Here is a 24,053-nt window from a genome sequence, read left to right as displayed (position 1 = left end):
GCAAGAGCTGGGAGTACAAGAGGACCCCCAGATTATGCACCAGGTCCATCTGGGGCAGTGCCACCCTCTCCAGGACTATCTGTATATCCCATATATAGTCATGGCTAAGCCCATTTGTGGCTAAATAAACCTTTGAATGTTTAACCAACATACCATGAAAAATGTGCTACCCAAAGTTAAGCCATTTATGAAAATTAAAACATTACACAAATTTCAAGGGTTGATTCATCTACAGCTGGCTGATTTTTATGGTATTTTGGTTAAACAATTGGAAATCAGATTATCTGTTTGAACATTAATGCATGTTCAAAATAAGCATATTAGAACCTTGTTCACTAAAACATTTAGGTAAATTATCAAAGTATAAATTTATTTTACCAAATAAGAGTATTCCTAACTGATCAGATCCTAAAACAGACTGAAATAATTACAGCGAGTTATTTGTTTTAATTGTTTTATTGGAGGCAAGTCCCAAAGTTGAGCATATATTCCTTGGATATCTTGTTAATGATGTATAGTCTTTATAGAAAGAAAGGTATGTATCTTGCCAGCCTAATCATAAATTGGCTCCCCTAAGGCAGAGCCAAGCAAAATTCTAGTCAACCATTTGTAATGTGACCTGGGCCTTTAGTGACTTACTGGGTTTTTTAGTTTGCAGAAAGGATCCAATAAATTTCAATCCAAAATACAATTTTATTTTGCATGAAATCTTTAATCCTACTTACATATTCATTTGAGAGTTTCATGTTTCATCTCTTAAACTTTATCATTGCTCCCAAGAAATACAGTTTACAGATTCTAAATTCTTTCAGCATTACGTTAACCCCTAAGGCATGATGGGAATTGTACATGTTTGGAAAAACTACTACCGTGTTTCCCCGAAAATATAACATGTCCTGATAATAACGCCATGCCACATTTTTCGGGTGGGCAAAAATGTAAGCCCACCCCTGAAAATAAGCCCCTTGGACAACCCTCCCCCCTTCCAGCCAGGCAGAGCACCACTCACCGACCTAGCGGTATCCTGAAGGCACCAAACTGCAGAAACGGGGGGGGGGGGGTCGGGTTGCTTGGTGCCTTCGAGATATTGCTAGGGTGATGAGTGGTGCTATGCCCAGCTGGAGAGGGGAGTTGCCGGGCGGCTGCTCTCTTGTGAGCAGGCTCCCGAAGAGCCAGGCACAGCCTTAGGGTCGAATGGCTGTGTTGCGCTATTGCAGCAGCCGAGCAGCTGCCTGGCAAGCCCCCTTTCCAGCCAGGCACAGCACCATTCACTGATCTAGGGGTATCACCAAACCTCATGAGCAATTGTTCGCTGGCCTCCGGCTCCTGCAGCTTGGCACCTTCGGAATGCCCCTAGGTCAGTGAACGGGGCTCTGCATGGCTGGAAAGGGGGGGTTGCGCGAGCGGCTTTTTCCACTCCCCGCTTGCGTGCCTCCCAGCCTCACAATGCCCTTGCCTAACTCTCCCTGCAGAGCCAGGACACCTCCACTGCCGCCGCCACATGGCTTTCTCTGTGGCTTCCAAAGCATGGAGGTAGGATGCTTAGTCTTCTGGAAGTTGCCACTCTGGGAATACGCTCTATGGCTTTACGCTCTGCCGGCAGCCAGCCCACAACCATAGAGTGTACTCCCAGAGTGGCCGCTGCCGGAAGACCCTGCTTTGGATCTCCGGAGTTTGGAAGCCGGAGAATAGGTTATCTCAGAGCGCTGCGGCGCCAGCACCCTGGCCCTGCAGGGAGAGCTAGGCCAGGGCGTGGTGAGGCTGGGAGGCACACGAGCTTGGGATGGAACAGGCACTCACACAACTTCCGTTTCCAGCTGGGCAGAGCGCCATGCACTGACCTAAGGGTATTCCGAATGTGCCAAGTCACGGGAGCAGGGGGCGGAGGGCAGAACACCACACGGCTTAGCGCCTTTGGGATATCACTGGGTTGGTGAGTGGCGCTCTGCCCGGCTGGAAAGGGGGGTTGCCAGGTGGCTGCTCGTGAGCGTGATCACCTCAGGGCTGGTGTGTTGCGCTGCTACAACAGCGCAACACAGCCGTTTCCCCCTGAGGCTGTGCCTGGCTCTTCAGGCACCCGCTTGCAAGAGAGCAGCCACCTGGCAACCGCAAAACAATAACCACCACCACCACCCCCGATAATAAGGCCCAATCAATATTTTGGGGGTCAAAAGAAAATAAGACCCTGTCTTATTTTCGGGGAAACACGGTAACTAGTGTTGCTTCAGGGTAGAATTATTTTAAAATGTGAATTCTAATTCAGTGTGAATATTTGAATATTAATGGGTTTTATCACAGCATTTTGTTAGACAACTATTTTGGAAATCCCTTGTTTGGTTCCTCAGAAGTAAAGCACTAATGCTGCCTTCTTTGAATGTATTGCAGGAGCTTCATTGCAGAAATGACTATTTATGTCAAACAGCTGGGCAGAAGTAAGTCCTTGTCTTACTGGAAATGAACATCTTGACATAATTATATCAATCCAATTTAAAAGAATTCTTTTCCATTTAGAGAAATTAGTCAGCCTGAATTGATTCAGTATACTGGAATGCTTCATGTTGATTAGGAGTTTGCAATCAAAGAACTTTCAGACTGTGAAATACCCTTTCCCCCCATCCCCATTACCTGGAGTTGTCATACACAGCTGACTAAATTTAATTAAAACTACTACAATCTAAATACAACATTCCTAAAAATTTCTGTTATCTGTAAAATTTCAGAGGTCACACAAGGATGATTTTTAGGCAGTTGTGACTATAGTTGTGTTTTAACTTTTTCATTCTAAAGCAGTTTCTTAAGCTTGGCATTTTCTAGATATGTGGACTTCAAATCCCAAAATTTCACGGCCATTGATGACAATTCTGAGAGTTGAAGTCTACACACCTGGAAGTTGCCACAGTTGGGAAACAGATTTCTAAAACAAAGGAATAAAAGGATGGCCTTTGGTTAATCGCTCTCAGAGGTAGCATTCCTCTATTTCAGGAATCTTTGCTCGTGAGCATGGCTCAAATAAAAAGCTGGCAGCACAGTCCTGTGCTCTTTCTTTGGTCAGACAGCTCTATCATTTGAGCATCATTGAGGCTTATTCTGGACAAACCAAGAAGAAGGAAGGTGAATCGGTGAGTTTTGCAGATAATATTCTGTAACTGCTTCATTAGTTCGACTTGTAATTTGGGAATAATGTAGTCCTGGAAAGCAGGATACAAAGAAAAATGGACACAGGTAGTCCTTGGGTTATGGCAGCAATTGGGACTGGAATTGCTGTTCTAAGGGATCTAGTTATAAAGCTCAACGTCATGTGATTGCACTGCTTAGCAATAGCAATCTTGATTGACATCGTCACCCCCCAGGACCATATGGGTCGTTAAGTGGGAAGAAGCAGGAATTTCAAGCAAGGAGAAAGGATGTGCTGTAGGCAGATGTTACGGTGCATGGGTGCACCAACTGAAGCGGGGAGGGAGGAGGGTAGATTACATGCAGATTAAAGAAGATTCTGCATACTACAGAATTGGTGGGCGCCATTGAGTATGAGATCCATTACTCCATAGCAGGTTCCTTGGGAGAAAAAGCAGCAGGAGTAACTTACTATATAACTTTCCCTGCTGGCTTTCCATTGACTTTGCTTGTGGGAAGCTGGCAGAGAAGAAGGGAGAGGAGCATACAATGAACATGCGACTGCCACGGCTGTGTTGTGAGCTGGACACCTACATACCAGTCACATCAGTGGTGGGTTTCAAAAAAATTTAGAACCTATTCTGTAGGTGTGGCCTGTTTTGTGGCAGTGGCTCGGCGGTCATGTGACCGGGTGGGTATGGCCAACTTGGAAAATGTGAAACTCACTTAACAACGCTCTTGCTTAGCAACCGAAATTTTGGGCTCAATTGTGGTCATAAGTCCTTCCTTCCTTTTGTCTCTCTCTCCCTTTTTCTTTCTTTCTTTCATCTCTATCCCACTTTCTTTTTCTTTTCTTTTTTTCTTTCTCTTTCCTTCTTTCTCTTTCTCTTTTTATCTTTGTCTCTCTTTTTCTCTCACCCTTCCTTCCTCTCTTTTTTTCTCTCTCTATCCCCCCGCCTCTCACACACACATCCCTTCCCAATTATATTCATAGATATATTCTATGAACTAAAACCGGTGCCCAATAAAGCCTATAATCACGGCATTCTGTGTCCTACAAGCCAATTCACAGAGCTTCCAATTCAGCCTCTTACCACTCTAGGGGTTAGTCGTCCTGTTATCTCTTAGCCTTGGTTCCCGCCTTTTTAGCAGAGTGGCAGAGAGGGCTAATTTATAAGCGGCTTTTTTTTCCTATCGAAGATTCGGCTGTTGGACAAGCCCACGTGGCACGCGCTGCTCCCTTTTCTTTGACAGCCGCCTCATTTCCAATGAAGGGGGTGGGGAATCCATGCGATTTCCTCCCTCTGCATGGATCCCCACCTCTTCATTGGAAATGAGGCAACTGTCAAAGAGAAGAGAGCAGCGTGCGCCACGTGGGCTTCTCCCAATCCTCCACTCCAGCAAAAGAAGTGGCGAGGCAAGCCTGGTGCAGACGGGGGGGAGTGAGCAAGCAGCAACTGGGGGGGGCGGGCAGGCCAGGGGAGGAAGTACAAGCTATCTGGAAGAATGGGTACAGGAAGGCAGGCTAAATTTCACCAACCAGTACGCCCATACCAATCCGTACCAGCTGAAACCCACCCCATGAGTCACATGACCACTGGTATGCTCCAACAGAACCAGTCATTTTTAGAATGCTGCTGTAATTTCGAATGGTTGCTGAACAAATGGAGAAATAATTCAAGGACTATCTATATATGATTTAGAAATTTGTGGTACTAGATGTAAAGTTTTCCTTACATAAATAGCTATGATACTGCAATGCCCTTCTATTTTCCTGGGGATATAAAAGTATTTCAATAGTGGGATGACTAAGCTAAAGAAAGAATAATTTTAAATTAATGCATATAGTGGACAATAAGATATTCCTAATTGACATCAACCAAGAAGACATTTGGAGAGTGAAGTATTAAAATAAAGTAAATTAACTAGTATATTATAATATATTAGAAGTACTTTCCTGCTATGATGTCCCTTTGCAATACCTAGAAATATGTATATGCTTCCTGTTTCCATTCTTACTATCTCTTGTTTAGATTTTTTTATATGTGTGGATTTAAACATGGTCCATAATAACATTTGTTTTTAAAAATATATGTTGATGGTTTTAGGTGATTGTATTATGGGCCATGAATATTTCATAACTTTTTTCTGTGCAATTTTTTCAGTGTTAGTAAATAATTCAAGATATTTGATTTCTTTTATTGCCTGAGATTAATTTTATATGATTATTTTGGATATTTATTTTAATTCAATAGGTAGAGCCTTATGATATCAATCTCACTTCTAATTTGGAAAACCAGTTGAAGAGAATTGTAGATGATATGTGTCTTGAAGTCATTCCACCAGTGAGTATGTGTTCAAGAAAGCATTGTGTTTCCTTTCCTAGAATTTTGTTAAAAGAGTTTTCATAGCCATTTTTTTTTTTTGACTTGGCAGCCTGAAGATCCCAGTTCACCTGTTCTGCTCAGCATTGGAAAGTTAGCTCACTTTGAACCATCCCAGAAGCAGAATCAAACGGGAGTTGTGCCATGGTCCCCACCTCAGTCAAACTGGAATCCATGGACTAGCAGCAATATTGATGAGGGTCCTCTGTCATATGTAAGTCTACAATTTATAGCTTCTCATAAATCCCTTGCTTATCATCATCATCTATTTTTCCTGTTTATATTTATATAAAAACATCATCTTCACATGCAACATAAATAAAGTGTCTTCAGAAATAGATGAGCTATACATTTAATTATCTTCTGTTTCCAGGCTACACCAGAACAGATCAGTATTGACATAAAGAACAACCTCTTGTATCAGCTGGAAAATGACCAGGAACTAAAGAAAGTAAGTGCAGATACTTGAATTTGTAGGTTCCTTAAGGGTATGCTATATCTTAAAATAGAGAGCCAAACTTAAAATACATATTTATATATCTTTATCCAGTCTTCAGCATTTCTGAAAAGAAGAGTCTATATTTCTGTCAATATGCTTCTAAAACTCTTGTCATAACCTTTAATTGGATGAAACAGTGAACATTATAGGCCAACAGTTTTGAACTAAGGTACCTCAGATGGGCTAATTTACAGAATGTGTCCAAAATCTGGGACATATGAACTCCCAAGAGAATTTGAGAAAGTTGTGGCTGCTTCAGTACTACTGGCTACTATTGGGCTACTGCCCTTGCTCCCTCTCTCCCTCAGCGGCACTCACTTACCTGCTGCTGGAAACAGAAGGAAGGAAGATTTCTTACACCCCCTGCCAGATTTACCCAAGGAAACTCAATTGAGAAGCTGGCAGGAAGTTGAGTCTCTCCTGCTTCCTATCCCCTCCCCCTTCCCCTGTTATTTTGCTTATTTCTCTGCTTAGGTAAGGTAAATATATATATCTCTGAAATGATAACACAAGTGGTCTAGCATCTCATCAGGTTTTCTAACAATATGTTTATGTTTTACATCAATAAGCTGAAGAATCTGTTTAAAGCTCCTTTTAAAATCTCAGTCACAGAACTTGAAGGACAGTGGTTTGCTAAACAGATATACTTGGAGAAGAACTTATAAATGAATAATTACTTAATAGATCAGAGCTGAAAAAGCTTCTTGGTTGAGAAGCGAAATGTCTTCAAAGAAAAACCAGAAAGTTCAGTTGCCTTGTTCTGTCCCCACTACACATGTGCGGCTCAACGTGCAGCTAAACCCACCTATTATCCTCCAATAAAACAGACCATGTGCATAGATCTGAATGTTTTATTTAAATAATAGGATATAGTGAAACGAGGGAAAATATGGATACATACAGTGAGAACTAAATACAAGATAGACAGTATTAAGTTACTGCTGAACATAACAAGTAATAAATACAAGCAATTTAAATGCTCTGCGTGGGATGTGGATTTGTCCTTGGATGACCATATGCTTCTGCCTTCTCCAAATGCTAAAGGAAATTGAGTCTGGCTTCCCAGCATGCACTTGGTTTGAGAGTGCGGGCTGATGGGTAAAATGGGTTGGGTCAGCTTCAAACAGTATACTTGGTATTTGTCTCTGGCCACTAGATCGGGCTAGAGAGCAACAACAGTATAAAAGTTATATGTTGGGGCATGACATGCCTCTTGAAAAAGCACCTTTGGGACATGAATGGATCATAATTGCATAGTACTAACAGTGAACTTTTTCCTGTCAGATTCTTCAAGAGAGGGAAACCCTGCCTGTGAAGAACTTTGAGGGAAGAATCCTGGATGCCATAAATCATAACTCTGTTGTGATCATCCGTGGGGCTACAGGTTGTGGCAAAACCACACAGGTTCCACAGTACATCTTGGATGAATGCATCCACAGTGGAAGAGCTGCAGAATGTAATATTGTTGTCACTCAGGTGAAAAACCTATTCAAGCGAATATTTCCAATCAGTCTACTATTTTACATTAATGGCATTGGAATTGCTTTTTGATAGGAGCTTTTTAGGTCCAAAGCTGAAAAGGTGCTTTATAGGAGACACGAGTGTGTACATCATGCATGGTAACCCCTCATTATAGATGCTGCATTTTTTCTTGAATTCATATAGTAAACAGTCTGAAGTATTTCTTTTTGTATCTAAAGTTCTTCATATCCATAGTTCTTTTTTACATCTTCCAAATGAATTTGGGATAAACTATAAAGACAATACCTGAAGCAGTATTCCATATTGTAAATTCCCAGTAGGAATGTTTAAGCACCTTAATATACAAATAACTGCAAATATTTAGATTTCCAGCAAGTAATATTTTAATTTCAAATTTTCAGGACATCTATAAAAGTCTTGCATGCTTTACGTAACTTCGTTCAGTTCTGTTACTTTTCTTGATGGACTTGTTCCTTTTGATGAGGTGATCTGGGATTCTTACTTAACCTGTGATACCTTTTCTACACAGCCTAGGAGGATCAGTGCTGTCTCTGTCGCAGAAAGAGTTGCTTATGAAAGAGGAGAAGAACCAGGAAGTAGTTGTGGCTACAGTGTTCGCTTTGAATCAATGCTTCCCCGACCACATGCCAGTGTGATGTTCTGCACTGTAGGTGGGTGTTGCCTGTTTAAATATATAGGTCATGATAGAGTGGTTAGTAGACAAAAATAGAGAATCTCTTCTCATACCTCTATTGGACAATATGAAATGGCTGGTGCTAGAAAATTTGTTATGTGTGCTTCCTATTGTCCATGCAGAGGTGATTGAAAACAAGTGTTTTGTGTATTGGGCTGAATAGTAAATAACTGCCAAACAGATAGTAGGATTTGTAATTTGTGGGATGTTTTGTTTCTGCCATTTCTTCTTCTTATACATAATGAATTGAAATCAAGGATGAGATTTAAAAAGGTTTTAATTTAGTTCCTGGGTTGTAAATTGTTTTTGGCTTATGAACTTTCCACAGTTCAAGGTAAGAACTGCTAAAAGGGAAGAAGAAAAATAAATGAGGAATTGGCAGACCTCCGCATGATTACTCTGCTTGTGTATATGATTCAGTTTGACTGGTATTTGACTAGTTTAACAAACCATGATGATATGTACACAATCAGTAACTGTTGCTTTACAGTGTCTTCCCTAATCTGTTCGGTAAAGGAATCATTTATCCTAATTCATCCATCCTCATTGATAAATACCTATTTTTAAGGTGTCCTCCTGAGAAAGCTGGAAGCTGGCATTCGTGGAATCAGTCATGTCATAGTGGATGAAATTCATGAGAGAGACATTAATGTGAGTAAGCTTTTAATTTATCCAAGCAGAGCTTATTTGCCATACATTTTGTAAATGTTCCTGCTGTTGCACCATATGAAAGTGAATACACTTTCGGTCATCATGTAATTGCATTCTACCCAAGTACTGCACACATATTTTTACATTAAAAGTGTTTTTTAAATAGTTGCTTTGCTCACATATAGCTTCTTAGAGTTATCTATGGTAAAAGTTACTCCCTTCTGGGGGAAAAATAGAAGTAAAATAACCGTGTACATCTAGCCAGTTTAACCCCAGTGTAGGGGTTAAAATGCTGGCTTTGAAACTAGGACAATTTCAATTTATTGAGTTTGTATGCTGCCCTATTCCCGAGAGACTCAGGGCGGCTCACAATAAAAAAGGGAGGGGATACAAAAAATAAAATAAAAACAACAATTTAAAATTCTACAACAGCCATAACCTCGGATGGGGCTGGATAGTTCAACAGCCCCCAGGCCTGCCGGAACAGCCAGGTCTTAACAGCTTTGCGGAAGGCCGGAAGGGTAGTAAGGGTCCGGATCTCCACGGGGAGATCGTTCCAGAGGGCCGGAGCAGCTACAGAGAAGGCCTTCCCCCGGGGAGTCGCCAGCCGACATTGGCCGGCAGATGGAATTCGGAGGAGGCCTAGTCTGTGGGATCTGATAGGTCTTTGGGAGGTAATTGGCAGCAGGCGGTCTCTCAAGTACCCAGGTCCGATACCATGTAGGGCTTTAAAAGTAACGACTAGCACCTTGAAGCGTGTCCGGAGACCAATACGCAGCCAGTGCAGCTCGCAGAGGATAGGTGTAACGTGGGTGTACCTGGGTGCACCCACAATCGCTCGCGCGGCTGCATTCTGGACAAGCTGAAGTCTTCGAACACTCTTCAAGGGCAGCCCCATGTAGAGCGCGTTACAGACACTATGAGCTCTAGCCCTGCCTTAGGCATGAAAGCTCTCTGGGTGACTGTGAGTCATTCACTCTCTTTCAGGCCAACCCACCTTACAAGATTGTTGCTGGGAAATAAGAGGTAGGAGTATTATGTTTGCTACCTGGACTTATATATAAAAAAATCAGGATAAAAATCTAATAATCTTGAAAAATCTGAAAAATACCATCTATTGCATCCAGTATCAGTAGTTATTAGAAAAGTACAGATTCAAAGGGGGAAAGATGACTCAGACATATGGATTTACTCAAGTTATACATGCTGACTCCTGCTTAAATTGACCACACCTTGCACAAGCTCCTGCCATCAGGTGTGACTTGAGTGTCCCTGAATCCTTGAAAGCATTTTTTTTCTTTTGAAACAGGATAATTGCACATTTATCATACAATAAATAATTAGAAGTAACAACACAATCTTGGAACTTTGGATTGCACTGCACTCATAATAAGATGGTTAAAAAATAACCCTTATAGGTTACATCTACAAAGCATCATTACTTAGCCTACTTCATAGGAAAAATATTGTGGCATATGGGTTTGTGATCTGGCATGGCAGCTGACTGTTGGCATGACTTAGCCATTGTAGTAAGTAAAAAGGAAAACAACAGCTCAATGCTGATCTTCAAATATAGCTGTACTGTCACTAGGATTGATTAACTGGCTTGGCTACTAGCCAGGGTCGGTGTAGGGAGATTGTGAGACAGGAGTCCAGTCTGGCATATAAGTGTTGGGAACTAGAACTCTGTGAGGGACACCAACCTCCTCAGTTGCTGGGAGACCCACTGCTGATATGATCTAACATCTGAATGAGAGAGATAGAAGGAGAGGAGATAAAATGTATGCGTGTGGAGTGATGGCATAAGAAGTTTAAAAGTGTAGAAGCTTTTTTGGGTTCATCAGAAAGGGAGAAGAAAGGCCTAGGTTGGTTTCCCTGGAAGAAGGGAAGCGAAGACCCAGAGGGATCATAGCTCCAGCCAAGACCCAAGAATGGGAAGGAGGGACCTGATTGGCTATAGATAGTGGCTTCACCCAAGACCTCAGAGTGGAAGGAGGAGACTGGCTGTCAGTACAGCAGCCCTGGTCTCTGGGGAAGGACTGGACAGAAAACCCTGACAGTGGTTCTTCCTCCAATGTAGTAGTAGTAGGTGTTTGGCTGAGCAGTTCCATGCTGAGCATATGGGAGTACATTCCAGTCCATTCTTTTCAGTCTCTTGTGAAGCTCAGAAACAGAGGGACAGGGAGCAGAAGAGAAAGAGTGGGATAGTCTATGAAAGGGAGGCTCAGGAAGAAATTGAACACTGGAAGCAGTATTGTAAATACTTCCTGCAAATAGTGTCACAGTATTTAGTTAAAAAAGCTTTCACTTTCTTGGTTTTTTGTGTGTGTTATCCTTACAAAACAATACAGCTCTAATTCAAGAGTCTCATTACAGTATGACAAATGCATTGAGATTGGCAGAAAATTGTACAAAATGGTTTGAATTATTTGTGTGTATATATACAGAACTCTACTATGCTATGAAAATAGTTCAGATAGTTGGAAAATACTTCAGTTAGTTTACAATAATACAATAGCAGAATTGGAAGGGACCTTGGAGGTCTTCTAGTCCAACCCCCTGCCTAGGCAGGAAACCCTATACCGTTTCAGACAAATGGCTCTCCAACATCTTCTTAAAGACTTCCAGTGTTGGGGCATTCACAGCTTCTGGAGGCAACTTCTGTTCCACTGATTAATTGTTCTAACTATCAGGAAGTTTCTCCTCAGTTCTAAGTTGCTTCTCTCCTTGATTAGTTATATATCACTGAATGCTGATATATAAACTGAGATGAAGTTGATAGCCTTAAATATAATAATTACCTCCATTTTTCAAAACCTATTAAAAGGCAGCCCTTTTTCTTTTGTTTTACAGACTGATTTCCTTTTGGTAGTTCTGCGGGATGTTGTTCAAGCCTATCCTGAAATCCGGGTTATTCTCATGTCGGCTACTATTGATACCAGCATGTTCTGTGAATATTTTTTTAATTGCCCTATTATTGAAGTCTTTGGTAGAACCTATCCAGTTCAAGGTAAACACCCGCCTAGTAGAACATTCAAATAAGTGTTCTGTTTCTTTCTTGGGGAGGGTAATGGAAAAGCTTGAGCTATTTGTGTGATTTTGAGCCTTTTGTGTGATTATGTTACAATTATATTTTGAATGTCAAAAAGCATGGAACAATGAAAAGAATGATTTAATACTGTATATAGAACAAAAGAGGGTTTTTCTTCATTGGTGAAGGAAAAAAATAGACTTAAAAATATTATTTTTATCCTTTTTTAATGTCTCAATGTGTTATGAGCCTTCAACTTGAGAATTTTGAGGGTTATCTATAGACAACTTTGTTGCTGAGGGAGGGGGAGAGTTGATGAAGTACGAAGAAATGCAAAATATAAATCTAGCAAATGAATATGTTTTTTTGAAATCGCAACAGAAACTAGCATTTAGCTGATCAGATGATTTCTACAGTAATTTTACTCTTTTGGTTGTAGAATATTTTCTGGAAGATTGTATTCAAATGACTAAATTTATTCCTCCACCGAAGGATAAGAAAAAGAAAGATAAAGATGAAGAAGGTACTGAAGATGAGGATGTAAGTATGCTGTTAAGGATTTTTAGTCGAAATAAAATTCCAATATTGCTTATAAAAGTTAGAATTATAATGACAACGTATGTGTGGTGATACATCTTTTATAATGGCATAAAATTCCAATATTGCTTATAAAAGCTAGAATTATAATGACAAAGCATGTGTGGTGATACATCTTTTATAATAGCATATGTCTTTGTATAGTACTTTGAGCGTTATTATGTCTTGTTATGCTAATCAATATAAAATATAAACTGTTTCTATTTGAAAATAGGACACTTAATAAGGAACTTAGGATGATTGTTTTGAGTCAATCATTGCAGTCGTTTTGATTTGGAGCGCTCATGAATCTTTCTGCTTTTTCAATCCCAGCAGTGATCTGCATAGTAATACTGTTATTAGTGAGAAGTCTACCATATCTTTATATATAAAATTTTCTAAGAGAAGAGGTATGACTTAGTTGAATGGTGGAACTTGGTTATTTTCATGCAGACATTTCATCCATCATTTCAATTTTCTTCTAGGCAAACTGCAACCTTATCTGTAGTGATGAATATGGCCTAGAAACAAAAAGCCGCATGGCCCAGATGAATGAGAAGGAAACTCCTTTTGAACTCATTGAGGCTTTGTTGAAATACATTGAGACCTTGAATGCCGTAGGAGCAGTTCTTGTCTTCTTGCCTGGCTGGAATCTGATATACACTATGCAGAAATACCTGGAAACGAATCCACACTTCGGTACGAGCAATTTTCAGCTGTATTTTTAAAAAACTTTTTTTCCCCTGAGGTGATCATAAAACTGAATGAGCTTTCTTGTGTATGAATGGAGGAGTGAATTTTATTTATTCATTAAATTTAGGTGCCACCTATCTCACTGTCTAGCTATTCTGGGTGGTTAATTGCTGAAAAGAATTGTAATATTTAAAATAGATGTACAGATGAAATAAGCTTGCTTAAAATGATTTCCTCCCTCTACTCTTACTGTAGGAAGCCAGAGATACCGAGTTCTTCCTCTGCATTCCCAGATACCTCGAGAAGAGCAGCGCAAAGTATTTGATCCAGTGGCCCCTGGAATAACTAAGGTGAACCTCTTGGAATAGGTGTAGCTCAATCATTTCCAGCTTTTCAGGCAGTCCTCAACTTATGACCACAATTGAGTTGTTAAGTGAAACTTTTAAGTGAGTTTTGCCTCATTTTACCATCTTTCTTGTAGCAGTTATTAAGTGAATCACTGCAGTTGATAAGTTAGTAACATAGCTATTAAGTGAATCTGGCTTCCCCATTGAGTTTGCTTGTCAGAAGGTTTGCAAAAGGGATCACGTGACCTTGGGACACAGCAACAGTCATAAATATGAACCATTTGCCAAGCATCTGAATTTTGATCCCATGATGATGGGAATGCTGCAAAGGTTGTTACTGTGAAAACTGGTCATGTCACATTTTTCAGTGCTGTTGTAACTTTGAACAGTCACTAAACAAACTGTTGCAACTCAAGGACTACCTGTACAGCATGGCATTGGTGTAATCCCAGCACATTTAGAGAGAGTGGATGTGAGAGTGCATTTGTGAATACAGCCTTTTTGTATTCAAGCATAGAGTTTGTTTGTCTCTCTAGGTGATCTTATCAACCAACATTGCAGAGACCAGCATAACCATCAATGATGTGGTCTACGTTATTGATTCTTGCAAGTGAGTTGTTCTGAAGCCGCTTCCTATGCTTGTGTTTGCTATCTTCTTTGCATTTAATTGTAATCCCTTTTTTCCCCCTGTGCTGACTGATTTTTGTTACTGGATTTGCATTTCATCAATCTCCTCAGACATCCACGTATCCATATGCTGTATCATCAACACTGTGCAGATAATTGATGTTTCTTTCTCCAGTTTTAAACTCAGTACTTGTTTTCAGTCCAGTTTTGAGTCATTGGGAATCTGGTAGCATATAGATTATATGATGATGATGGTGATGATGATGATGATGATGATAGCTGAATAAGTAGTGAGAGAGTTTGTAGCCTTGTCTGACTCCTTTACCAATTTGAAACCAATCTGTTTCACCATGTTCTCTCCTGGTTGTGGCTTTGTTCCCTGTTTTTAGATTTATCCTTAGAATAATGAGATATTTTGGTCCCCCCATTTTCCTTATGACATTCCACAAGTTGTTGAGGTCAAAACAGTCAAATGCTCTTCTATAAGTTAATGAATGGCATGTTGGCAACCTTTTAGTATTCTCTTGAGTTTCTGAATTATTAAGCATACAGCAGCAATTTTACCCTCACTGCTCCTTAGCCTTTTGTGGAACACACTGGAGAAGTAGATACTTCTGTTTCCTTTCACAGGTATTTAATCAGTGTTGAATGATTTTGAGATTATCTTGCTAGCTTGTGAAATTGCAATAGTTTTCACAGTCTATTAAGGTTCTTTTTTTGGTATTAATATGTAGACTTCTAATTTCTTACTGCTGTGTTGTTTTTCATATTTGTCGGTGTAACGTGGTTAGAGTTTTAAGTGAGTCTTTTATGGGCTGTATTTTTGTAAACAATGTATCACTTCCTGTAGCTTCCCACTTAGTAATGTGCTAATCTGACTTCCTATTCCAATAGTATATTTGTCTGTAAGCAACAGTCTTCAAAAGTATCTTGGAAGCAGGCATTTCTGCCTGCTTTATGGAGTTGGGGTTCTTGTTCTTAACAATTTCCATCATTGAGTCGAACATATTTAATTTCTTGTAATTCTTAGTTTTTTGGCAGTCTCTCTTAACTTGTATCCTTAACATTTAAAAAAATTTAGTCCACAGTTCCTCACCAGTGAGGTTTAGGACTTAAAAGTTGTTCTTGACATCCTCCTTAAAAGTGAAGGAAGGATGTGCTTTGAAGATCATATTTTAGAAGCTGGATAGTTTTCTTCTTTTGTTTTAGCTTGATTTTGAACCTGCACTTGAGCATTGGTACTCTTATAGTTTTCTTACAAGAAAACATTATACAGTAAAAAAAATTGCTTAAGTTTAGACTATGCTAAGTTTCAGGTTCACATTTTTCATATCAACTTTGTTCCCCTCCTTTTTGTTCAGGCTTTTCATTGTATCATTGAACCCCTACTTTCTTCCCACAAGCAAATAAAGGAAACCACAGAAAATGGGACAGGAAATCTTTAGAAAAGTAGCAAATGGACAAAATAGAAGAGTTGGGATTTGGAGGAAATTGTAGCCCTTTAGATGAAGATCAAATAGACTAATTTTAATTTCAGTTTGAAAAGCTCATCCCTCTCAAGTTAAGTTCAACTTCTGATGCCTTTCTAAATAAGTCCATGTCCTTGGCTGCAGTACAGACATGGGTGCCATTGCCAACTTCTGGGGAAGAAATGGATGAATGAATAAGGAAGGGATTCCTATTGTAGCCTTGGAATTCTCTGACTCATCCTAATTGATTTCATCCAAAATCAATTTTACTTAGTTTTTTTCCAACATCTACCACGGTCACCTTGGTGGTGTCACCTGTTAAGGCTAGTAAGGTTCACAAAATTGTGTCTAACATTGATCTTGGCATTCACCGCAGAATATTATCCTGTGCTTTTTTTTTTTTTTTTTTTTTTTACAAATTTGGGGTGCTGCCTCTTGTTTGTGAAAGAGATCTACTTTTTCATCCAAGTGTTCAGGAGTTAATTTAGTATTTTTTTTCCAACCCCACAGACAGAAAGTTAAACTATTCACTGCTCATAACAACATGACCAATTATGCCACTGTGTGGGCCTCAAAAACAAATCTAGAGCAGCGGAAAGGACGGGCTGGTCGCGTCCGTCCTGGATTCTGCTTTCATCTTTGCAGCAGAGCACGTTTTGACAGGTAGGCTCATACTCTGCACTTCTAGATCTTCTGGGGACTGTTAAGTAATTGATGCAGAAAAACAAATCAAAACCTAGGTTACAGAATAGGAATTAAGTATGTGGGATGGGTGTGGGTGTGTGTCTGCATTCATGGGTACTCTGAGCCAACAGCAAATTTCTTACAGCATTAATAACTAATAGTGCAAGGCTGGTTTACATATTTGTTGTATGGTATAGATATATAGTTTTTATGAAGAGTTGTGGAATGAGGAGGTAAATATAAAAAAACAACTTGGATATCATTATTAGCAAGAGATTGTAGCATGCTCTAGAGATGAATATATCCAAAATGTCCCCTCTTTTCCAGACTTGAGACTCATATGACCCCCGAAATGTTTCGAACACCTCTGCATGAAATTGCTTTGAGCATCAAGCTGCTAAGATTAGGCGGGATTGGACAATTTCTGGCCAAAGCTATAGAGCCGCCCCCCTTGGACGCAGTGATTGAAGCAGAGCATACACTCCGAGGTATCTGTTGGATTTTCTTGTCAATGAAAATACGGTGTATATATTCATAACTCCCATTCATTGGTGAAATGGAATCCAGTTTATTTATTTATCCAATTTATATTGCTGACCATCTAGGCAAGAACCTGGGCAGCCAAGAAGAAACACGGGATTCTATTAAACAAGAAACTAAATAAAGCTAAATTGAGGCTCAGTAAAACCAATCACATAGACCTATACTAGAGCCCCCATATTAACATCCCAACATCAATAACTGGAGCAAGAGTCAGGCTTTCTTGGACTTGCAAAAGGTCATTAGAGTATCTATTTCAAGGGGGAGTCTGTTGCATAGGGTAGGGTTAATGTTATATAAGATAGTGAATATGCGCTAGTGTTGTGGTCATGACGTTTAGAAGGGCACTCAATGTTTACCCTGGGCATAAAACTATTAGTTCATATACTAACTAGGAATAGCTTAATGTAGGTAGTTGTTAAGCTTAGCATCTATTTCTGATGTCTAAATGAGTTCCCCCCTAGCAGTTTTATTGCTTTCCATCAAATTGGTGGAGGCTGTTAACTATCTTTGCAAAATCCCAGAACTGATTTAATTCTTTTATTTCTAAAATTTTGCTGCCTTTTGCATTTCCAGGTCCTGTAATTTCTAGGTCCCTTTCTGAAGTGCCATTCACACAGATTTCTTTCAAAAACCTTTTGAGTTGTACTGTTCAGACTGCTTGAGACTTTGCTATTACATAGCACACAGCACTCTGATCTGTTCACAACAATATTCCTACTACTGGATGGTTTTCTTCATCCTAACTAATCTTCTCTTAGGGGTCTGATCAGCTGTGGACCTTCTAATTACCAAAATTGTTATCCAACAATCCAAAAGCACACATTGCATTTTTCTTAATCTGAATCACTTGACTCTGCTTGTACTGGTCTGTTTTGTATTGGTCTGCACAATAAACTGAATTGAAAACGGAAGGAATGAATTACTTGAAGTATAAATTTGAAAACCACTCATTCGTGCTGTTTTATGTCCAGAGTAGCAAAACTAAATGTCTAATCTACTAAATTACATTACAACTTCAGTCAGAGATCAACATTTGAACACAGACAATATGCAAAAAAAGGGTGTTTTCCCAACTGTAAGAATTGTCATTGCAAGGACCAGATAACAGCCTATAAAATCAACCATTATATTTTCAACAGTAATCAGTCCTCCTTCCCTTTTAGAAAATTAATGAGCAGGGCAGCAGCAAATGTATCAGCTCCTCATTTCATTTTCATCTTCATAATTTAAATATTTCACTAAATTGCATTAACTGATGAAAAAAAAATCAGTTGAAAACTATCCTAAGCTCTACTTTTATTTCAGAGCTTGATGCCCTGGATTCCAATGATGAACTGACCCCCCTTGGGAGAATTTTAGCAAGGCTCCCCATTGAACCTCGACTTGGCAAAATGATGATAATGGGGTGCATATTTTAGTAAGTGACCATAACTTCAAAAGTAACTGGAGGGAAAAGGAGGGGGACTCAGGACGAAGAGAATTGCTTTTTTTTAATTGAGGCAAGTTTACCCAGCAGCAATAAAGTGAATCCCACCAGCAGTCTTTGCCTCATTTGTTCCTTCTACTCGATAATGCCGTTTGTTATATTGCAGTGTAGCCCAGCTAATTCTGTGCTTTTTCTTTCAGTGTTGGTGATGCTGTGTGTACTATTTCTGCTGCGACCTGCTTCCCTGAGCCGTTCATCAGTGAGGGTAAAAGGCTGGGTTATGTCCATAGGAATTTTGCTGGGAACAGGTTCTCCGATCATGTGGCCCTGCTCTCAGTCTTCCAAGCCTGGGATAATGCAAGGTAATTTGATTTAGGGCAATGCACAAGACACCTTACTTAAAAAAACCCAAACTCAACATGTTACATTTACATGGAGCGGCTTGACTGGTTTTTACCCGTTTTCTTGCAGAATGGGTGGAGAAAATGCTGAAATTCGTTTCTGTGAGTTTAAGAGACTCAATATGGCAACACTCAGAATGACCTGGGAAGCCAAAGTACAGCTGAAAGAAATTCTGGTTAACTCTGGATTCCCAGAAGGTAAAAATAAAATAAAAACTTTGTATGAATGTAAAGGATGTCACTGTTTACAAACCATTAGTTTTGCAACTGTTCAGAGATATGAAAAAATAACTTGATGGCCCATTTACGATCATTACAGATCTTTACAGGGTCCCTCAATCACGTGATCACTATTACACTCAGTATGTATTGTCCCGTGCTTTGGGGCTTTTTTCTTCTTTCCTCACTTGCAAAATAGAAAGTGTGGAATGTGATTTCAGGAAAGTAAACTGATTGCTCTTCTACACATCAAAAGCAATGCAGTCATGCTAGCAACTGAAGGCTGGGAGCCAGAGGCACACTAGGCAAATACATGACTTTCTCTCCAATCTCTGCTCTGCAAGGGTGATAGGGAGAAAAAAAGGCAAGCGATTTCTGTAGACAGTCTTCTTTGCCTAATCCTTCCACAAATGTGCCCCCCCCCCTTCAGAGAGATTAGAGAGGAAGAAATTGCAAGAGAGTAAGATGTTTGCTGTTCTATACAATTGAGTCAGCAGTAAAGGTCAAGCAAAAGAGGGAATGACTATAGAAATCGTTTACTTTTTTTCTTCCTCTTCTCCCAGAGCAGAAAGAGAGGAGAGGAAGAGATTTCAAGAGAGTAGTGTCAAGAGTAGTAGTGTACAGCACGCCCATGGCTTCCAGTTAATGATGACTTACTTTAGCAGTGGAATTGTTGGTCCCAATTACAGTCATTAAGTGTGGACTACATGTAGCTATTTGTGATAGCACTTTTGTAAATTCTGAACCTGATGGACTAAACTGTATTTCTTATTATGCGTAAGATTATTATTCTTCCTATTTAAGGTTTCTGGATGTGGAGGCTATAGAAAGTATGTGTGTTTGTGTGTCTTTATCTGTGTGTGTATCTCCCCCCCCCAAAAAAACCCCATACAGATAGCCAGATAGTAAATAGTTCTATAACTTGTTCAAAGTCTTGTGATTTCTCTGCAGAAATACTTTTTATCATTTGCTTTCGTGTTATTTTTAATCTCATTTTGAAGTAATTTTCATAAAGACAATCTGGAATTCAAAGAATGGGAAGAATTTATGTTCTCTACATACCTTAGCTGTTACGTAAACTATGTTGTGTTATTTTGGCACTGAGGAAAAAGCCAATGTTTGTCTCTTTTTAGAGAGTTTAACGACTCAGGTGTTCAGCAACACTGGACCAGATAATAACCTGGATGTTGTGATTTCTCTGCTGGCTTTTGGCCTGTATCCCAATGTCTGCTTCCACAAAGAAAAGAGGAAGATTCTCACTACCGAAGGACGTAATGCTCTCATTCACAAATCCTCTGTTAACTGCCCATTCAGCAGCCAGGATATGAAGTATCCTTCTCCTTTCTTTGTTTTTGGAGAAAAGGTAAATTGGGGGGCGGGGCGGACCATCTTGGACTATCAAATGTCCATGTACCCTTTGAATATTGAGACATTAGGTGGCATGCAGAAAGATGTCACTCGTGAATCACTTTGTATGCAGAACAACTGGTTTTGATTTATCAGTGCCTGGCCTAAAATACGCAGGTATTAGACTTTATGAGGAACAAAATTAACCTCTTTTTATGGACTAGACAGGGAAGGCCTGTCCCTGCCTCTCAGACCCATGCACCCCTCTGCATCTCCTTGCCTGGCACATTGCAGTTTAAATGTTGCAGAGCCTCTGCAGTTGTTCGCAAGGGCGAACAATTGCTGTGATGTTGCAAGATTCATCGTTTCGGGACTTGTTTGTAAACACTAGGGGGCTCTTCTTATGTAACTCTGAACGTTAGCTAAGGGATTGTCTGTAACCCAGGGATTACCTGTATATACCAGGTTTACCCCACCTGGATTTTGTTTCATTCAGAACCTAGAACAGCAAGTCAGAATTTTCATTTTGTCAAACAGTGGCTGTTTTGAAATGCATTAGCCGAACCTCTGGAACATACTGGTTTGCTGCAGATTCAAAACAATTTATTTTTCTCAATCATTCACACTCCTGGTAATATACATTTGTTTTTCTAAAAAAACATTCTTATAAAATGTTTCCCTCTGCATGTGAGGATTTTCTGTTTGTTATTAGCATGTACTGTAATTTTCAGTTTGATCAAGCACACATTTTTATTAATAAATAATTATTTTGTAATAATTCCAAATTTGCAAAATGGGCTTTATGGACTTGTGACAATTTCAATTACTCCCCTTCATAGTTACTCTGGGTGATTTACAGATTAAAAATTCAAAGTAAACAAAATTTATCAAGGAAAAAAAAGGACAATGCCTAAAACCTTAAAAGAAACCATCCAAAGAAGCTTGTTGTCTCTGTGTCTCCCCGCCCCCCCCCCCCCGCCTTCTAGCTCAGTGTTTGGGAGAACAACCAGATCTTAAATAGATTATGGAAGAAGAGTGGGAGCAGTACAGCTCTCCCATTCAAATATTAAGCAGATTCAAGCCAACTTAACTTTTTAAAGATCTGTGAAGGTCAGGTGGCTGCCATCATCTGCTGGGACAGCACATTCAAATAAGTTAAAGCATCACATAGATGGTGGTCTTAATTAACACTTGAGGACATCCAATGTATGGGAGTTTAATACCTGTGAGCAGTTGGGTAAATAATAGAAAGTTGTTATATTTCGAATTATACAATTGATTAAGTATGCATCTTTCTGCAGATCCGGACACGCGCTATCTCAGCCAAAGCAATGACCTTAGTGAGCCCTTTACAGCTGCTTCTCTTTGGCTCGAAGAAAGTGGTATCCGATGGAGAAATTATTATGTTAGATGACTGGTATGATCCTTTGGCGGACTTTACATGATAAAGGTGGCATGAGTGGGCAGGGGGGATTGAGAAACTTAGTAGTTGGTTTCATAACTTAAAATAAATTCATAAGGAAAAACATAAGATCAGATTATTGTTGTTTTGAGTGGCATAATACTTTATTTAGTAGTTCTTGTTAAATACATGTATTGCTTGAAAAAGAGATACATACACTACTATGCTCTGGTTTCTTCTCCTTTCTTCATTGCAAATGAAACTATTTATACAGTGTAGTGTGGTTTTTAGAACAAGACCAAGTTCAAGTTGTCTTGTGTAACACATTTTTCAGAGGTCTCTTTTTATAGAAGTCTAAGATACTTAATAGATAGGAAAAGAAAATTTCATTTGCTAAATTGCTTTCTTTGTTTTAGGATCAAACTGAGGATGCCGCACCATGCAGCTTCCTGTATTATTTCTTTACGTGCAGCAATGGAAGCTCTCGTGGTAGAAGTAACAAAAAATCCAGAAATCATCAGTGAGTTAGACAATATGAACAAACAGATGCTGAATGTAATTTGCGAAGTCTCCAAACCTTTGGCTGCTGGAATTAACCTTGCAGTAGGTGGCAACATGAGGTTAGTTTCAAACTTTGAGCTTAGATTCATAATGAAATGCTTATTTTTTTAATAATGTGGTTCTCCTGAGATTTGAAATAAGTCTCCTTTAACCAGGAATTTTACAATATATATTTTATAAGTACATTGCGGGATCCTGCAACTAAACACCATTTATAGCGAGTATAAAATTGAAATAGACAGATACATAATGATTAAACATATGGGATCCATAGGAATCCATATTAGCGAACTACTTTGACAAAGAATAAAGCAATATAACAAAAAGGATTTAAAAATAAGATGGCACCCTTCTTTAGTTTCTCTTTTTAAAACATGAATTTGAACATAGGGTGATTTTGGGACACTATTCAGATACATATATGGATGAAAGTTTATCTTTTATAAAATAACTAGTAGTATAGGCAGTTTTCTCACACTTCTAATTACTTAGGTAAAGTAAGTGTTCCTTGGTATATATACACAATTGTATATTTGGAGGATTGCACTTAGATAAGCATAAACAATTTCAATTTTTACTCCTAGGTTTGGTGATGGACCTCGTCCACCTAAAATGGCTCGATATGACAGTGGAGGTGGCTACAGAGGAAGAAGTGGAGGTGGCTACAGGGGGGGCTACCAAGGCGGATATGGAGGCGGATATCGTGGTGGATATAATTCTTACCGTGGTGGTGGTGGTGGTGGTGGTGGTGGTGGTGGTGGTGGTTCTGGGGGAAGAGGTTATTCAGGAGGGGCTAGAGGTGGATTTCGAGGTAGTGGAGGTTTTCAAGGTTCAGGTGGAGGATACCAAACTGGAAGAAACAGAGGTGGTGGATTTAGAGGAGGATGGAGTGGTTACTGATAAAATGCTAGTGAGGATGTGTTGCACATTGAATCTGAAGCTGAAAAGAAGCTTAAAGAAGTTCAGTCCTTCCTGGGTTCCATGGTAAGCACCTGATCTCTGGAAAATAGGTTTAGGGTCAAGGTGTTGCCAATAGCCTGTTCCACTCTAAAGCATCATTTTGTCTACATTCAAAGCATAGGCATCCTTAAACGTTAGTAATTCCAGAATAAAAGTATGCATGAACTTGTTATATTCCATACATTTCTTTATTTGTAATACAGATCTCTTTCTGATTTATGAGTTCATACTTCAGAATATTAATTTCAAATTATATTTATATGCAGTATTCACATTGCTTTAATTTTGTATGTTTATTTTGATCCCAATGAAGTTGTTAATTTTTAAGGGATTAGTCTTAGGTGTAAGCTTGAATTTTAGGTTGATAGTTGTATCATCAAAAACTGTATGAATTGATTGATGCCTTTGGTACTAGGATTGCCAGTTAGGAGCTTAAAGTTCTTTATCTGTTCAAATGTTTGTCACATACAGCAACTTCTAAAATAAAAAATAGTACAACTCCAAAAATGTCATAAATTACAGTAATGTCATTTTTTGAATGCCATGTAGCTAAATTGCCAACTCAGAATATATGATTATGTACACTTTCCTCAGCCTCAACGACAGACATTTTTTGGCTTAGTGCCATTTGTTCAGCGACTGAAGTTATGATGATAATGAATAAAGGGCGGTTATGACAACCCCTTGGAGTTTGGGCCATTCCAGTAGCCCTGTGGTCAGGTGATTGCAGTGTGGGTGGTTGGCAACCTGTTTGCCCTTATGACTGTTGCCAAGTGCCCTGTGATCCTTTGATTGCCATTGATCACCTCCAGTTTCCCCAGAAAGCCAAAAGGGAAGGCGGCACGGAAGTTCACAAGTCGCTGGGATGTGTCCCCCCACACCTGTACACCCTCCTCTTGCCCTTGTGCGTCTGTACTAACCATTTGTGCAGCCTGCCCAATCC

General features: G+C 39.5%; 1 protein-coding gene across 3 annotated transcripts in view; it reads left to right on the top strand.

Annotated features, from left to right (window-relative positions):
* DHX9 (DExH-box helicase 9) overlaps window positions 1-23,787 on the top strand; it is a 37,210-nt gene extending 13,423 nt beyond the window's left edge. For all 3 annotated transcript variants that reach the window (XM_032227033.1, XM_032227034.1, XM_032227035.1), the window contains 22 exons: window positions 2,386-2,432; window positions 2,983-3,119; window positions 5,370-5,459; window positions 5,551-5,712; window positions 5,872-5,949; window positions 7,282-7,473; window positions 8,009-8,150; window positions 8,742-8,824; window positions 11,678-11,834; window positions 12,295-12,395; window positions 12,917-13,130; window positions 13,380-13,474; window positions 14,008-14,081; window positions 16,078-16,230; window positions 16,579-16,739; window positions 18,100-18,211; window positions 18,421-18,582; window positions 18,692-18,819; window positions 19,974-20,203; window positions 21,489-21,604; window positions 22,006-22,209; window positions 22,735-23,787. In XM_032227033.1, coding sequence (XP_032082924.1) covers window positions 2,386-2,432; window positions 2,983-3,119; window positions 5,370-5,459; window positions 5,551-5,712; window positions 5,872-5,949; window positions 7,282-7,473; window positions 8,009-8,150; window positions 8,742-8,824; window positions 11,678-11,834; window positions 12,295-12,395; window positions 12,917-13,130; window positions 13,380-13,474; window positions 14,008-14,081; window positions 16,078-16,230; window positions 16,579-16,739; window positions 18,100-18,211; window positions 18,421-18,582; window positions 18,692-18,819; window positions 19,974-20,203; window positions 21,489-21,604; window positions 22,006-22,209; window positions 22,735-23,050 — 3,154 coding nt within the window. In that variant the 3' untranslated portion in view covers window positions 23,051-23,787. The remainder of the gene's footprint in view (window positions 1-2,385; window positions 2,433-2,982; window positions 3,120-5,369; window positions 5,460-5,550; window positions 5,713-5,871; window positions 5,950-7,281; window positions 7,474-8,008; window positions 8,151-8,741; window positions 8,825-11,677; window positions 11,835-12,294; window positions 12,396-12,916; window positions 13,131-13,379; window positions 13,475-14,007; window positions 14,082-16,077; window positions 16,231-16,578; window positions 16,740-18,099; window positions 18,212-18,420; window positions 18,583-18,691; window positions 18,820-19,973; window positions 20,204-21,488; window positions 21,605-22,005; window positions 22,210-22,734) is intronic.
* Window positions 23,788-24,053: the final 266 nt, after the last annotated feature.

This window comes from Thamnophis elegans, chromosome 11, assembly GCF_009769535.1.
Source record: "Thamnophis elegans isolate rThaEle1 chromosome 11, rThaEle1.pri, whole genome shotgun sequence".
NCBI classification, from domain to species: Eukaryota; Metazoa; Chordata; class Lepidosauria; order Squamata; family Colubridae; genus Thamnophis; species Thamnophis elegans.
Note: the sequence above shows the minus strand (reverse complement) of the source record. Positions and strands in the feature narration are given on the sequence as shown.